The sequence below is a fragment of the Natator depressus genome, chromosome 3 (assembly GCF_965152275.1).
Source record: "Natator depressus isolate rNatDep1 chromosome 3, rNatDep2.hap1, whole genome shotgun sequence".
NCBI lineage: Eukaryota > Metazoa > Chordata > Testudines > Cheloniidae > Natator > Natator depressus.
Genome location: NC_134236.1, coordinates 164,816,631 through 164,834,667, shown reverse-complemented (window position 1 = coordinate 164,834,667; position 18,037 = coordinate 164,816,631). Strand labels below are relative to the sequence as shown.

Below are 18,037 nucleotides of genomic sequence, written 5' to 3'. Positions count from 1 at the left end.
GTCTGGGGAGTGGGTAAACCTGTTTCTCAAAGACAAAGGACAAGTTGACGCCTCTAGCCAGCTGTCATCAAAGCTGATGACACGAAGTGACAACATCATAAAATTAAATAAGCTTCCCAAGCTGTGAAAAGAAACGAAGGGATATGTAATTTCTGATTATGTACAGGGAGAGTTATTTCAAGAAAAGTTCTAGAAAGAAAAGCTTGCCAACACTCTGGTGCAGATTTCTATCACACACTTTGGCAGTTGTGCAGAAGTTCCTGTAAAGAATATGATGTTCCTATCAAAGCTGTTGAAACTTGATTTTATTTCAGGGTCTGCAACTAAATTTTTTAGTAAATAGATTTAGGCTGTCAATTTCCAGGCATGCTGTGCCATCAGCAGGTAGAGACTGCTGTGACCAACGTGGAGGCTGTAGCAGAAAATTTTATTATAGACTGGTAATTGAATTGAACAGGTTTACATTTGAATAGATTTACTGCAGCATGATCTCTGACGTGCTGCATGGGACTGAAATTCTTGTCTATACATAAAGACATGTTTAAGACATAGGGGGCCAAATTCATTCCTGCTGTAACTCCATTCTAACCAATGGAGTTATACCAAGGATACATTTGTCCCTGTATCTAATTTTCTCTGGGTGCTGGGAAGATAGTAGGAATCAGCTGCATACATCTAACCTAAAGGAAACAAAATATTGTTATCTATCTTTAAAATCTTTATATAAAGGATGCTGTCAAGACTAACAAATCCACAATTTAATCCATACGAAGCAAAAGCTCATCCTCAAATGTTTTCTAAGTAGTTAAAAACAATCTCTCTCTTAAAAACAAAGCTCCAACAGCATGCTACGTATCAGTCTGGTTCCAAACGCCAAAGACCGCCACCAAGTGGGGTAAAGAATTTGAACTTTCCTTCTGCTCCCTAGAAGTCATCCCTCTCGGGCATGGCTGAGCCACAAGTGCAGGGACCGGACGGTGCAACCACACTGCCTGTGCTTTATACTTATTTTGTGGAAAGAAGATTTCAGTCTCTTCTACTGTCAATCTAGCCCTTCTCAGGAGCATTACATTCAATAATTAAAAACAAACAAAATTCCCTGTGTGTCTGCTGACCAACCCTTCCACAAGAAAGAACTGCGTGCTCATAGGCAGGCAGCAAAAAGGGAATGGAAGGACACTGGGTTTCTCATCAGTGGGTGGTCCAGCAAAGGGGAGATTGGAATTTTGGAAATTTGACAGTGTAGTAGACTTCACTTGGGAGGAGCAGATTGTTGCTTTATAATCAGGGGAATACTTTAAAAAATGCACTTTGGGAGGTAAGTCAAATTTTGGCCAGTCGACCGTAATATTTTTCTTGATTTTCTACCGCCCTGTCTGTACCTGCATAGTAACTTACACCAAATTGGAATAGTAAAGTTTACACCTATTTTGAATAAATACAGTTGACCACAAGGCGGGAAAAGGCAGTGGAGATTCAGGTAGCGTTTCTATGAAACAGAGGATTTAAAAAAAACAACACTCTTTTACTAAAAAATTAGGCACAATAAAGTGTTGACAAACTGAGCTGCAGTTTGGTTAAAACAAATGGGCCTGATTCTGTTCCCATGATACTGGTATTGGTTACACTTACTGCTAATACAAGTGAACAGAACTGAAAGCAGAAACTGGCCAATAATATCCCTTTGACATCATCACATGGCATTCATTACTCTGATCAACGCAATTTTTGTTTTGAAATATTGGTAGTGTAATTTAAGGCACTGATTTTTAAGCATGGTAGAAACACAACTACTGTGCAAGAAAAACAGGTGAACAAATCTGTACTTCAACTGAGTGCACGATTACTGTGATTGCACATGCAGACTGGGAAACTGAACATAATTAGCCATTTTCAGAAGCAATTTCCTGATTTGCACATGCAGGCACAATAGCTGCACACACAAACTATGAATGCAATTACAAATATTTATGCATATGTAATTGTGCACCTCACATTTAAAAATCAAATCATAAATCAGTTCACCCATCTGAATACTTAGTAGTGTCTTTCCATTCCCTCCTATTAAGAACAAGTTCCTCAATATGCCTGTATTTTAAATTATTAGTAATACAAGGCCTTTTTTTCCCCTATTGACAAAGGTGTTAAGCAGCACAGTCTATTTCAAAAGCTGTCATTACCAGGTGTTCCTTTCATTGTCCAGATTGTCTAAAGTTTCCATTTTGGCCTTTGCGCAATGACTATTAGTGGCTGAAACAAATCAGGTTTTCTACACACAAGGAAACCCTAGCCGCACCAGAATGGAGGGCCAAATCCTGCAGTCTTTACTGAGGCAAAATCCCCATTGAATTTGACAGGAGTTTTGCTTGAGTGAAGCTAAGGACAGCAGGATTTGGCTCACAGGATCATAGCGTCTGCCAAAGCAGTTGCACAGAATGAGGTTTATTCTTAGTAAGTATAATCCAATAAGAATATGTCTGGAGGTGTGTGATAGGCCTAATTTTTCCATCATCTCTCTATTGCTCTATATTCTTCTTAGACATTACCAGAATGACTATACACTGAATCCTGTTTTAAAAGACTATCTACGGAATTTGTAAAAATCGGTCACCAATTAAAGCTGACTATTTTAAACTTATGTTCAAACAAAATTGCATTGGAAATTGTATGGAGATATTTTAAAGTGGCTGCTTAATGCTGGGGATTACCCATTGAATGCAACTGTTAGAACAGATTTCACTGTATTTATTTTAAATTGTTATCTAGCACAGAAGTCAATGAAATTGTTTTACTTTCTGTTACTCTCTGGATGGCTATAATGCAATCAAAATTCAGTGAATAAAATCTATGCATAAAAAATGACATCCTCAAACATCGACAATAGATAGAATGGTAGGATTTCTGGCATGTAAAGAATGTATTTTTTCTGTTGCTTAGGGCCCAAGTCTCCCTGGGCTATGTTAGTTTTATATTGATGTTACTGGGGTATATTAAGCCCTGGGCCTGTCAGGATGGTTTCTTGGAGTGTTTTCCTACATTTACCAGTGATTCAGTGCCTTGATTTGGAAAAAGAGATGTAGCTAATGCATCAAAAAAAAAAAAAAACTTTAAAGACAAGAGGTGAGAGCTTGTGTGTGCATTTAACATTCAGGGTCTGATTCTTTTCTCCTTTACCCCAAATTTTGCACCAGTGTAGCTTCAGTGGAGTTACTCTGGGTTTACACCAGCATACCGTGAGAGGAGAAGCAATCCCTTCACTTTTCCTAGTGATATCAATAATCATTACAATGTGGAAACAGAAAATAATAGAATGTAGTTGTACCAGTAACAGTGTAGAGTAAGAGAGGGAACACAGGCTTGAAACTTCACAAGGTAACAATCTTATGGAAACAGATAGGGTTTTTTGTGATGATAATGCTACTAGCAGCCCATTGAAACAGATGGAATGTTAGGGTGTACCTGATATATTCCACACCAGAGAAGATGTGTTTTACCTGGATATACCTGGAATCTTCAGCAAGCAGTCAAGCAGTTAAAAACAGACTGTCAGGAAGGGCATGTATATACTGAGGTTTCTTTCTGCAATAGGGGGTCAAAACACTTACCATCTCTCGTCTTTCCTGATTGACCTGCAATTGTTACATGTTTTTGTCGACAAGATACGTACTGACTAGATCAGCCTTACCTTCTTTCAGCATGCCAACTTTTAGACACTTCATGAAGCGGCAGGCTTGGCAGGACTTGCGTCTGCGCTTTGTGATTTCACATTCATTTGTTGCTGGGCAGCTGTATTCTATGTTACCTGTGGTACAGATTTCAGAAAAAAGAAGCCACTGAGAAATGTTAACTGACAAATACCATCACTATATGAACAGAAATCATAACATTCTTAGTGTATTTCATTTAGGAGAATACAAGCAATTGTTACTGGCTGGCCAGAGGAAATGGCTTTGAGATTCAATTACATATATTTAAAAAAAAAAAAAAGCCAAATTCAGGCCCTATTTGACTTTTTTTACTCAGATGGCTGTACACAAAAACGGCAAAAGCTTCATTAATATAGACCTGTATCCTGATACAACCATAGGCCCAAGCAGATTCCTTCATGTAGATTATTCCTGCCAGGGGCAACAGTAATCTATGGAAGCTGGGTCAGGAAGCATCCGCACTAAATCACATGGGCCATGTCCCTGATCCAAGAACCCCCATCTCGAATGCCTCCTCCATGTCTGGGCCATAGGTGATCTTCAGAATGTGAACTGTGTTGGGTTTGGAGAAGTTCAGAATGAGACATAACAGTTGTAGCTTTCTTATCTGCCTCTCTTCTGTAGACATATGAGGAAGAGGTGGCCTCTAGTGCTTTATTTTGGCTGTTAGGAGGTGACTGTTGGAATTAAAAGCATTCACTGTGACTTTAGGGCAAAGCCTGCAGTAGACAGCAGTTTGGCAGCTCATCCTTCTCCCTCCAGAACTGGGGGCATAATGTCCCTAAAAGGGCAGGGCTGCACAGCCACAATCACACCTTTTGAAGGCCACAGCATACACTTCCTGCTATTCTAGGCCAGTTCTGCTATCCATGTCACCGCCTTCTCCCTCCCCCACCCCCTTTTGGGGTTTCTAGCTCTTTGGGAGAAGGGTAGTGTTTCATCATTGTTCTATACAACACTGAGCATATTGTTTGTGCTCAACAAATAAATAAAAACAAACAGATACACATGAAATAAATACTGTTAAAAATTACACCAAAATTTCCCCATCTTTGTAAGTATCTGAGTCCAAATGAGGGAAAGTTTTGTCTTATTTTGTCCCAATGCTGTTTTTCTTTTCATAAAAGGCTTCTGCTGTATGTCTCTCTAACCGTGCATCCTGTTGTTCACAACTCAATTCAATAGGACAGAGTGTGTGGTAGTCAGTAGTTTTGCAAAGAAACTGACTTTTAAATAAAGCATCTTCCCCCATCAGCCCTGTCACATCTTGCTTTAAAGGTATTTCGTTACTTTCTAACCCTTTCCCCTGTGATTAAGTGCATTAGTATCTTAATGAAAATGCATTCTGTTTATTGCCCTCTTGGGAAGCGAGGGGTCATCACACCACATGAATAAATTGTCATCAGAGACAGTCCGAGCATAATTGCAATTTTGCTGCTCCATGTTTGTTGCACTCAGGGTCCGTCAAAATCCCCTGAAACATGCGCAGATTCTAGTAATTAGCATAGAGTCTGCCTGGGACCACAGCATTGATGAAATATTTCAGAGTTAATCACACTTTGTAAACACTGATTTATATTGACTACCTTTCTCCAGACTGATGTCTCCTCATTAAATATCACATTAGTGGATTGCAGGATAGCACAAAGACTCAAATGCTCAGCAACTGCTAATTCAACAGGAAGTATTACTTAAACCACTTATATCTATTGAAAATTGGTTAAGTATTTATGATAGAGAGGTCTGCACGGTGCAACATATGCAAGATAAACCCATCAGAAATCTCTCACTAAATTAGCATTGTAACTTAATGCATTTATGCCAATAAAACTGACATACTTTGCACAACCTTTTCAGGGCTGTGCAGGCTTCGGTCATTTAGAACATTATTGCATAGTTGAATTAGCAATGCTTGCAAAAAGGCAGGGAATCAGGACATGTCTGACCACTACAGGATCTATTGGCACAGCTTACAACTTGAATATACCCTCTGGTCCCTTCCACAGCTTCTAAGCAGAAAGCTCCCTAATAAATGCGGTTAGAGAGTCTGCCTGTACAGTAAATTAGGAAAGAGATGCTCTCCAGATGACCTCTCTTGATATTATATAATGGATATATAATATATAATTCTTTTTATATAAAAAAAAGAATATTTTTGAGATATGTGGGGGGAGGTGAGGAAAGGGTGACAGCAAGACTATCCCAAAATCCACACCTTCCTTTCTCATGCTGCATTATACTCCCTCAGTGAGATAACATGCCCACCTACCAATATATGCATTCAAAGGACTTTATAAACTTTGATTAAACTCACCACACCCCGTAAAGGGAAACAGAGGCTGAGAGGCGAGATGATTTACCCAAGTCACAGAAGAAGCTAGGAACAGATGCAGGATAAGGACTCAGAAATTCTGGATCAGGGTTCTGTGTTCACACCACTAAACCAGGCCTCTCTTTGTCAGGCACCTAATTTTCCAGATTCGCCCCTTGCTGGCTCCTTGCATGAAGGTGTAGACGTAGATGCGGACATAAAAAGGTTGGGTTCAAAACTAGGAGATGGTAAAAAATGGAGTAGTTTTCCACAGCATGAAGTTCAAACCTATTACTCTGAAGGTTTCAGACATATCCAACACCACTGGAGACAAGACTGGGTGGAAGAGGAGAGGTAAAACTCAGTGCAAATGGCTGTCAGGTAACAAGATAGGCAATTGATTGTCTAGAAATTTTGGTTTTCTAGATGGTGGTTAAATAGGGTTATATTTTGCCATTATTTCAATCATTAGATCCCAGTAATTTGGTTGGATGGATAAGATTTCCATATCCATTTAGGCCATTTTGCTTTAATAACTCATTTTCTAGATCAGTGGTTCCCAAACTTGTTCCACCGCTTGTGCAGGGAAAGCCCCTGGCGGGCTGGGCCGGGCCGGTCTGTTTACCTGCCGCATCTGTAGGTTTGGCCGATCGCGGCTCCCAGTGGGCGCGGTTTGCTGCTCCAGGCCAGTGGGAGCTGCTGGAAGAGGTGGCCAGTACGTCCCTCGGCCTGCGCCGCTTCCAGCAGCTCCCATTGGCCTGGAGCAGCGAACCGCGCCCACTGGGAGCCGCGATCGGCCGAACCTGCAGACGCGGCAGGTAAACAGACCGGCCCAGCCCGCCAGGGACTTTCCCTGCACAAGCGGCGGAACAAGTTTGGGAACCACTGGTCTAGATCATAGGACTGATTCTGATCTCAATTTCACTGCTGCAAATCTGGAGTACCTCCAATGAAGTCAATGGAGAAACACTACTCTGGATTTATTTTAGTGTAACTAAGATCAGAACCTCGCATGGCTCCACAAGAATTGTGTGGCTCACAATTTTAGCAACAGTAAGCAATATTTTAAAGTGTGGCCAGTGTGTGAAATCTATTCACTGGAATCAAAAAGTCTCTGTTCAACAGATGGCTGCAGTAGTCTACTGAATGCCTACATGCATAGATCTACACCTATTTCTACTAGTGAACTGCCCTTGAAAATCCTCCTTGAATTTTGTTGTTGTTCTATAAGTGAAAGTATATTATTGCTAAAAATGTGCTGTCCTAAGCACTCACTAATGTTATTACATCTATTTTGGTACCAGTTCAAATTTATGGCACCCTGTAGGTCATGAGGTCTCTTGTATTCACTTGTTTTTCTTCAATGTTGTAAAAACTGCAAAAGAGTCAAAAATGTATTCAGCAAGCACTCAGGCATCTACCAGTAGATGGTTAAGCTAGACACTTATTGAGCAGGTTGCATACATGTGTTAAGGGTTTCCAGATCTGCCTTGAAAATTTCAGTGAGACGATGATGTTAGAAAGATACTTTACCATTTTCTTATCTAGAGTTGCTAAACAATGCTAGAGGGTGAATTGGGCAGCTACTAATGGCATAACTTGAGTTTGCCCAGTTCTGTCAATAGTTGGAGAGGTAGCTGTTTTATACAAGGAACAAAATCAACATGGCAGCTCAGGGTTTTTACACTGGGCTGACAAGAATGATAGAGCAATTTATAATATCTCCTGGCTGGTTTTCAGAAAGGACTGGGCTCTGATTACTTATTTTAAAGTCTTTTGTACAATTAGTTTGCAGGCAATATAATTTTCTCACTTACTCCTTAATAGAATCTTGCAGCTAGCTGGCTGATAGAATAACAGGGTATATGTAAAACTCCTGCCTGAAGTGCCAGTGGATAATTTGTATATTCCTTTCAGTAGCTTAATGGACTTTCACAGTTTGGCAGTTAAAGGGCTGAATAATGTAAATTAGTATGACGTTTCAAAATAAAAATATATGTCAAATTCTAGCTCCCCACACACGTTGCCCCGCATTTCATAATGCATTGGGATTATAACATTGTTATAATGCATTGGGATTGTCAGTGCTGAGTTCCTTTTCTTTCCATATCGACACAGAATATTTTATTTTAAAGCATCTGCTTATTTTGCTAATGATTTTAATTTTATTAGCTGGGCCAAAAGGCATGAAAATATAAATGACACAAAGGGCATTAAAAGTGAAAAAGTAAAAAAAAAAAGAGAGAGAACTACTTTGAAATAATAGCATCTGTGCTTGAGTTAGCAATTAGAGTGTTAAAACATACAATACATAATCTGCAGTCTATCTGCTTTTAAATGCCCCAAATCATAAAATCTCTTCATGTGGCTCAAAGTATGCATGGATAAGGGCATCACATTTTCATGTTACAAAGATAAAAATGGCCCAAAATAACCTAAGGTTTTTAAGGTCTCCTGTGTGACGCATGGGGCTCCAAGATGAGTTTGATAATTAGTAAAACACATTTTGTGGAGGGGAAAGGGTGGTTTCTCAGTCACTGGGAGTGTTTGGGCACTGCTGAGGCCCTGGGGACCATTTTGGCAACAGGTTGGTGGGTGGGGGAGAAGTGGGGGAGACATGGATTAACATGTTTGGACCTTCATCAAAGTTCAGGGCATAGAGGGCCACAGCAGAAAAGAAGGTAGAGTGCTGACAAAGATAGGTCCATTAAAAATGCAGGGTCATATGCAATGGCCCCCTAGCACATGTGATCCTCAAAGATGAAAAGTAACCTCATGAATATCAGTAGTGGGAAAATGGCTTTGGAAACAGACCCAAAACTGTGGGATGGGGCAAAGGAGGAGGTTTATGAAACAGGCACTTTTCTGGAAATACAGGCGATCATTACTAGAATACTTGATAGAAAGATAATACTTAACCTTTACATAGCACTCTTCATCAGTACATCTCAAAGTGCATTAATCCCCATTTTACAGATGCCAGAACTGAGGGACAGAGAAGTGAGGTGGCTGGTCCAAAGGCAGACAGTCAGTCAGTGGCAGAGGGGGACTTAAACCCAGGTCCTTCTGGCTCCCACTTTAGTGCTGTAGCCACTGGACCACGCTAGCTCTCGAAGAAAAAAAGGATGAAAGAATGGAGATGAGCGCTAAGAGAGATATGCAAAGCATATTTCAGACTGGTGGGCAAGGAGACAGGGAAGATATATATAAAGACAAAAATTAATCCAAAGCATAGGCAAACCCCACTGGTTTATTCATGCAAAGACAGATCACTCAGCCAGAGATGTAGTGTACATATGTCTTCTTCGATACGTAGTAACAGTGGGCCACCATTTTGCTGTATTTCTTCAACAGCCACAAAATGGTGGGACAAGGGAACTGAACTAGTAGCCATATTCCATGTCATCCTTTACACCTGAGATTAGGTACATCCTTCCCAAAATCACTGTATCCAGCTGATCACTTATTTTGTCCTTTTTTCTGAAAATGTATTTTTCAAAGTAATAAAAGTATGTTCAAACAAACTGAGAGAAAAATATGATGTGCTTTTTGGCAAAATAATATTAATTGGTTAAAATTTAAAGATCATAAAACTTGTCAGGTGTTGGGGAAAACATTTGTATAACCAAAAGTACTTTCCCCTTTAAACTCACAACTGCACAAATTCTGTTGTTTCATTTCTACAGATGCCATGGTTCATGAATCTCAGAGGCAGCAAACAGTGCAGTACATACAGCCTGAAGACAGTTGCTCCAATAAATGCTTTGAGGCCTGCTCAGATCTCCATGCATTTGGAATTATGTATATAAGCGCCAGTTGCACTTATCCACATGTTTAATTTTAAGCATACCATTGTGCCATTGACCATTAATTAAAGTTAGGTATGTGCTTAAGTCCTTCACAGAATTGAACCCATAATTCCCTATGCAACAAGATGAAAAAAAAATCATTCACAGAGCTTTATTCCCTTCAGTCACACCTGAAGCAATACTCAAGGCATTTGAAGGTGTAATACTCAAGGCATTAGAGTACTGCTGCAGACTGGAAAGGAAAGCATAAATGGGTTCGGGAAATCTAATGACAGATATAAAAGAAGATCCAGGTTGAGAGAGAAGAAGAAAATCTGTTTGGAAGGAAGAATAGTCCACCTACAGGCAAGAAAGCAGAGGCAATTCTAAAGGCATATGAGGTTACAATTCTATTGGGTGGGAAAGTAGCCAATAATGAGGAGTGAAAACTGAACAGAATAAAATGAGGGGATCTAATCCAGGGAATGGCTCGGTCTCAAACTGATTACAACCATCTAATGTACCCTTCTGACATGTCCTTTCTACTTATATTCAAAAAGCGTTCCTACTGTATGCACTATTTGTTCCTGCAGAATTCTGCAACATAAACTCTTTTTAAAGATTTGGGTGCTTTCTTCATCCTTAATAGGACCCCCTACATTGGCCGATACCCAATAAAAAATATAATTGGATTCCTTCTGCAAGACAGTCTCTCCTAGGCTGGCTGCCATCTTCAAAACTTGCCCACGCTTTTCTGTGGACTCTGTGATCCAGGAAAGCCCTTGAAGAGAGAACCTAGCCATGATCACAACAAAGATAGGGGAGCTGCCTGGGAATCAATGACCAAAAAGAAGCATAGAAAGGCCGTGAGGGGAATGCACATCACAGGATCCCGACTATGAGAGAGAGTGGATTAGACTATGGTGCTCAGATACCATGGTGATGAGTATGGTATAAGGATCTTAACAGAAAACAGAATACTTTCAGAGAATCTGAGGGAAGGAGGGCACTGTAAAAGTACTAGGTTGACTTAGGAACAGGGCAGGGGAAGAAGGCCTCAACTGGGTTAGAAAATACATCAGAATTTTTGACACCTTAACAAAACTGAACCAAGGAACCAAATAACATTTGTACAGAGGTTAAGGTCTGAATTCTTCAAAACTTGGTCCTTGCTCATGCACATAGAGCTGAAAGTGAAAGGGACTACTTGCATGAATAAAAAAATACTCACAGGAGTACGGTTTTGAAAGATTGAACCTAAGCATGAATTTTAAGTTTAACTCCAATTGACAAATTCTTAAGGGGCCTCAACCAGGCCTCTAATTGTGCACTTCTAATTAGAGGTCTAAATTCTGTCATGTCTCATCTGTAGCTGCTTAAGCCAACAAATGATGTGTCCACATTTTTGCACCCAGTTGACCACACTAACAAAATTGCGTATGCACAATTAGATATTGTTTTCTAATTTTGGCTCTAAAGGTCTTCAGTTTTAAAGTCTCTAAAACCAGTTAAACATAATAGTAGAGTTTCCTTGCCTGTTAAAAAGGAAAAAGAAAAAAAGTGGCTGATTTTGAAACATCTATACTCAACCTCAAAACATTTAGCCAAGGGATCCAGCCTACAATATGTGACCCTCACTAAATTTCCGTTTAAAAAGGAGTCAGTATTGTGTTGTAGAAGAACTAACAAAATGTTCAAAACTTGAAAAATATTCTTTTCAAACTTTTTGTAGCACCAGTAGTAAACAACATACATGCAGATTTGAGAAGAAAATGTAAAGATATTGTTCAGTGTCGTATTACATTAAATGATGGGTTCAGCTGCCTAATTTTACAGTAAACAAGTATCCAACATCACAAAGACCACCACAACTGGCACTATGGGACTGATACCTCCTAGATGTGCCAAGTGTCATTGACTCCCACTGGAGTCAACTTACCTGTCTTCCGTGGGAAATGAGTGCATTCAGGCCATCTCAAGATGTGTTCTGAATCTTACTGAATCATGACCTCCTTGGCAGTCATAGCATAGATGTCTAAGGAGCATGGAGGCTGAAAACTTGAAGTTTTCATTAAATTAAATAAATGAAGAGCCCGATTTTCAGCCTTCAGGTAGGTGCATAGGTCTAGGACTGGGTCTCTGCGTATGACAGTTTTCTCTCAAAGCTAGTGATGTTCCACCCAGATCAGTGTTGAAATTCATTGATAGGGTAGTGTGGAGAAGCGTGCACTTCTCCTGCCTTGTTGCTGTTTCATGGATACACAGAGAACTTCAGTCTCCGGGGCTGCCAATCTGGCAACTTTCACCAGCAATAAAAATTAACTTTAGAAAATGTATAGACAGATATTTAAAAAAAAATAAATCTTGTGTGGCTAAGACCTTGTGTGCCTCGTTTCAATCTGTACTGGATTTTACAGGTGAGTCAAACACCTTCAGAAATTCAAGTTCATAACACAAATGGAGAACTAGCCCTAATTATAATGGCATTAATCTGTCTCTTCCTTTTTCAGTTTTTCGGATGGGTTTTAAACAGCAGGCAGAAACAGTCCTTGTTCCCATTTTCAGCTAAGCTAAATGCAGCATATAATTTACAATACTGTAAAGAAAGCAGGGATAGTAAAAATGATAGAACCAGCACTACATTTTTAAATTTCTTTCTGGTTCTCAGATTTTAGCATGTTTATATTTTACCGTCTCATCTTGTTTTGCTGCCACAGTTGTGCAGTTACATGATGAAGGGATGTATAGGAAGGGAATTAAAAATACTTTCTCAATAATTTCACTGCTTGCTTAAATATTCTTTGAAAGAAATGCTGATGCAAAGACTTTTACTTATATAAGGAAGGTGAATGAATTAATCAAGTAATGCTGGATTCAGGTAACAGTGTAAGGTTCATTGGCAGGCTGCCATTTTTGCACTAAAGCCAAGATCCATGGCCCAGTGATTCCTAGCTCTCACCAAGATTCCTAGCTCTCACCTCTACCATTTTATAAAAATCATAATCCTGATTAAGATACTGGAAAACAATGAAGTCTTATTTAATTTGTTTTCATTTCCTCAAGAAAACGTTATGTGGACATTACAGATGGAGTCAGCTGAGCACTGTGTAAATTAACCTTTGGAAGCCACTTTGGTCACGTGCAACCCAGAACCAAACTTTATGTCGCCCATTTTAAATGTCACCATATCTGAATTTACATAAGTAGCTGTATCTTTCCTGATTACCTTGCTGATTAAAAAAAAAGTTTACTATAAAGCTTTCATAGATTTGCAGGTCAAATTGGCTCAGCAATGTGTAAACACAGCACTCAAAAGAGGTTTGAAAAACCTGATCGTTAACCAAGTAAAAAGAACTTTGAATAACGAAAGAGGTCAACTCAAGGTGTCTATCTTATAGTTTGAACAAGGTTTGACATGTACTTTAGGAACTATACTACTGCAGAACTGTGGAGCTGCAAGTTTTTTGATAATCAACGTGAAATGAGACAGCGGTCTCAGTACAGTTCCTAATGAAAAGGTGTCCACAAGGCAATGATGATGACCACGTTGGAATGCTTCTTAGCTGCCTTAGATGGACAAGGGATGAGGCTCATAAATGAGATAGTGAGTAAAAGACAGTAGGGACTCAATAGCTATGTTTTAACTATCTATGCATTAATAGAAGACTGCAGTCTCCAGTGCTGTCCATCCAACACCTTTAATGAAAAATAAATTTAAAAACTACCCTAGAATCTGGAAACATGACAATTGTGACTCCAAAATGTATACTTTTGTAGCATTTTTCCTTTGGTCAATGATTAATTTTACACCACAAATCTTCCCACCAGGCTGCTGCCTCAGCAGGTTTGTTTTTTCTTGTTGTATTTTCATGCTAGGTTGAAGATGACAATCACCTGGGAGATGGGGGTGGGGGGGGGGGGTTAATCAATTTAGGGAAAAAAAGAAAACACTTGAACCTTTCAAAGCTCATGGACCCCATCCGGTTCCCATGGAAACCAACAGGACCTTTGTGCCTGTAACTTAATAAAAGTTTCACCCAAAGAGATGGCAGAGCAACTATATATTATTAAATGCAACAATGTGTAATCTGAAGTAGTACAACAAAATATGAGTCAGGAAATTTAAAATTAATGTTCCTACACCAAGAATAATTTGGCAACATTGGCATATGTAGTAACTTCTATTCAAATATTTGTCTTGTTAAATGGGTTTTTGATATCTTTGGTGCTAAATGTTCATTACAAAATATACAGGACGTGCAACACTATCAGAGGCCCAGCACGAGGCCTGTGCACCTACCTGAAGGCTGAAAATGTTCCCCTTTATTTATTTTAATGAAAGGTGTGTTTTCAAGATACCACAGAATGCATCAAAAACTGCAGCGAGACCCTAAAAATCAATGGACCTGTGACTAGTCTAGCACTTGCTATTTTCTAGTGTTCCTGATGTTAAGCCAATTTGGCAGTGGATTTGGCTGCTTGTATGTATTTCTGAGACATTTGCAGTCACCCCTCGTGTAAATTATCCAAGAAGCAACCTAAGAGCAGCAACCCTGTAAGTGCTCGGCTGAGCAGAGAGAACATCCAGTTCTCCCTTCCTCTATGTGATGTCAGATGTGGGCTGTATGTGTGTGCAGAACTTCATTTAATTCTACTCAGGCTATAAGCAGATAGTCATTGTGTACATTCAACTGTGGTTTTTCAATCAATCACATAATTATTTAGTTTAAAATATTTTCCAGAAACAGTTGCTACCTCTCATCAAGAATTATTTCCATGCATTTTTTCAAAATTCAGCTGGTTTTGGATTATCTGCCTGAAAAACTCAAAAAGGGACTCAGGATAGATTTTTTTCCCCCCACCATCTTATAAAGCAAAAAAAAAAAAAAGACTAATTGCAGTTTCCTCACATTTAAGAACAAAATTACCTCAGACTGAGAACAAGTATGGAATGTTTCAAACTGAAAAATAAAAATTTGAGCAAACCGTTATTGTCTGAAAGCAAGGAGCTGTCACTTTTGTTACTAGTGAAACTGTCCTTTAACAATTCATATTAAAGTGAAATTCACCTACTCGGGGCTGATCCAGCTCCACTGAAGGCAATGGAAAGTGGGAAGTGGATCAGGCTATAAGTGAGCATAATACTCACCTTCAACCTAATTTTATCAAGTTCAGCCTTGCTTCCATTGTAGTCAATGGGAGTGTTGTCAGTGATGTCAATGGGGAGTGGCATTGTGCTTTGCAGCCTGAGCTAATTTAATAGTTTATGAATGATAACTTGAAAAGGTTTGATAAGTGAAACATGGTCTTTTTTCCCTGAAATCTAGATTAATTTCCCAACAGAATTGAAATATTAACATTTGAAAGGAGCAATTCTTTTATTTGAGATAAGCAATTTTTATATACTCAGTCCTTGTAGTTGGTTCTTCAAGCACGCCTGTTTTCTATTCTATATTTATGTTCCTCTTTGTGCATGTCTATTTTCTTATTTATGCTTATTCAATTATCAACTAATTTTTTTAAACAGATGGAGAAGGAGGCGAAGTGTGATATGAACCAGAAAGTGAAATTATATAGTGAGAAATTGCCTTTAGGAATATTAGGGACAAATTCTGCCCTTTCTATCAAACGACTGCCAAAGAAATCAAGGGAGCCATTCATGCACGTTCAAAGGTAGAATTTGCCCCTAGAATTATAAAGAGTACCTTTGCCTTAGTTACTTTAGTTCACCTATAGTGTCCTAGGGGGTTGACCCACTGAAGTGCTCAACTTCCATTATCTTGAACGGGATTTGGAAGCACTCATCACTTTGTTGGCTTGGACCTTGAGTCAATAACTTAAATGAAGGCGCCGCCTTGTCATATGAAGGTGGCACCTTTCTAGCCCTACTTTGAATTCCTTTATTACTGTGCCATTCAATGCCGTTATTTAAAACATTGCATTTTTTGTCTTTATATTACTGTGCAGTGATACATGCTGATGCAGCTAGTGCTGTATCCCTACTGAAAGTTTTTGCACAGCTGCCAGTTATAACTTGAGCTAGGTGGACAAGACCAGAGAGCTAATTTGGAGAATGACATCTGACTTAGGCTTCAGGACCCAGAAACTTGCTGTCTATGGTGTGGTGTAAAACTGAAGCAAAGACTTTACTGAGTTAAAGATTTTAGTGGCATTTTTTATTAATGAAGGTAAATCTAAAATAATTGTATATCTGTTTTGTAGGATAGTTATTGCATGGTAATCGAATAAAAGTTCTTTATTAAAGCCATGTTCATTGAAGTTTAACAGCTACATAATATCTACTCCTCCATTGTATAAACTGTTGAGCTTTGCTGATAACGTTCTTGAAGGGCAAAGGAAATTATTTAACTCAAAAGATTTGATTATTACGAAGCCGAGGCCTGAGGTCAGCATGCACTTTCTACATGTGCAATTGCCGTACCTGTGCACTCAAGCTGGTTATTTAATGAACAAATGGATCTAACCACATGTATGATAACTGCCCAAAGTGTCTGCAAAGTTTTGGGAACCTGGGCCCAGGGCTGGCTCCAGCTTTTTTGCCACCCCAAGTGACAAAGAAAAAGAAAAGAAGCAGGACCCACCGCCGAATTGCCGCCGAAGAGGGAGAGAGGGAGTGAAGGGCCTGCAGCCGAATTGCCGCTGAAGATGCGGACGTGCCACCCCAATCATGGACACAGTGCCACCCCTTTCTATTGGCCGCCCCAGGCACCTGCTTCCTTCGCTGGTGCCTGGAGCCTGCCTGGGCCTCAACTTTCTGAAAATCAGACCCATAACAACTGCAATCCAGTGTTTCTCTTTGGAATTTGGACTGAACAGTGACTATTTCATTAACATCCAATGACTGTCTTATCATAGAATCATAGAATATCAGGGTTGGAAGGGACCTCAGGAGGTCATCTAGTCCAACCCCCTGCTCAAAGCAGGACCGATCCCCAATTAAATCATCCCAGCCAGGGCTTTGTCAAGCCTGACCTTAAAAACTTCTAAGGAAGGAGATTCTACCACCTCCCTAGGTAACGCATTCCAGTGTTTCACCACCCTCCTAGTGAAAAAGTTTTTCCTAATATCCAACCTAAACCTCCCCCACTGCAACTTGAGACCATTACTCCTTGTCCTGTCCTCTTCTACCACTGAGAATAGTCTAGAACGATCCTCTTTGGAACCACGTCTCAGGTAGTTGAAAGCAGCTATCAAATCCCCCCTCATTCTTCTCTTCTGCAGACTAAACAATCCCAGCTCCCTCAGCCTCTCCTCATAAGTCATGTGTTCCAGACCCCTAATCATTTTTGTTGCCCTTCGCTGGACTCTCTCCAATTTATCCACATCCTTCTTGTAGTGCGGGGCTCAAAACTGGACACAGTACTCCGGAGGAGGCCTCACCAATGTCGAATAGAGGGGAACGATCACGTCCCTCGATCTGCTCGCTATGCCCCTACTTATACATCCCAAAATGCCATTGGCCTTCTTGGCAACAAGGGCACACTGTACCCTTATACTTATACTAACACACTTTTACTAACATAGGCCCCAATGCAGTAAAGCACTTAAGTATGTGTTAACTTTTTAAGCATATGCTTAAGTTCCATTGACTTTCATTGAACTTTAATCACATGCTTAAGGGATATATTTACTGAAGGTTGAACAAGTATGCAATAATGTAGGTATTTACTCTAGGGATGTTAAACTTCCAGTAACATACTCTTAATCATTGTCTGGTATCTAGCTAGGTAACAGGAATACAATGTCCTGTTATGGGTCCAATCAATACTCCTCATCCAAGAAAAACTTCCAGTTGATTCTAGTGTGAAAATGTCTCATTGATTTCAACAGGAGTTTTGCCTGAGAGCCCAGTATTGCTGATCCACATCAGGGTTCTTTGGTCACAAGCAGGCACTTGAGAGGCAAGTGGAAGCCACCTCTCAGCCTCATTGGGGAATGCAGTGTCTTGCATTGCTCTACAAAAGACATCTGACCTCCAGAAGGCTTCAAAAGCAGCAGCATCTGGCACTCCTCGGTGTGAGGGATTGTATGTTTGCAACAATGCAAAGTCTTGCCGGGGGGGGAGGGGGGCCCAAGAGGGGAATTAAACAGAAACAAAAGGGGGATTCTCAAGGCTCCTAGAGGGTGCAAGAATCACTCTCTGGGAATGGTTAAATCAAAACAACATCCATTATCTGTCCCTCAATTTTACATTAAATAATTAGTTACAT

At 39.8% G+C, this 18,037-nt stretch overlaps 1 protein-coding gene across 7 annotated transcripts in view; it reads right to left on the bottom strand.

Annotated features, from left to right (window-relative positions):
- The window catches only part of ESRRG (estrogen related receptor gamma), a 476,445-nt gene that overhangs the window by 139,765 nt on the left and 318,643 nt on the right, over positions 1–18,037 (bottom strand). For all 7 annotated transcript variants that reach the window (XM_074949251.1, XM_074949253.1, XM_074949252.1 and 4 more), the window contains one exon: positions 3,686–3,802. In XM_074949251.1, coding sequence (XP_074805352.1) covers positions 3,686–3,802 — 117 coding nt within the window. The remainder of the gene's footprint in view (positions 1–3,685; positions 3,803–18,037) is intronic.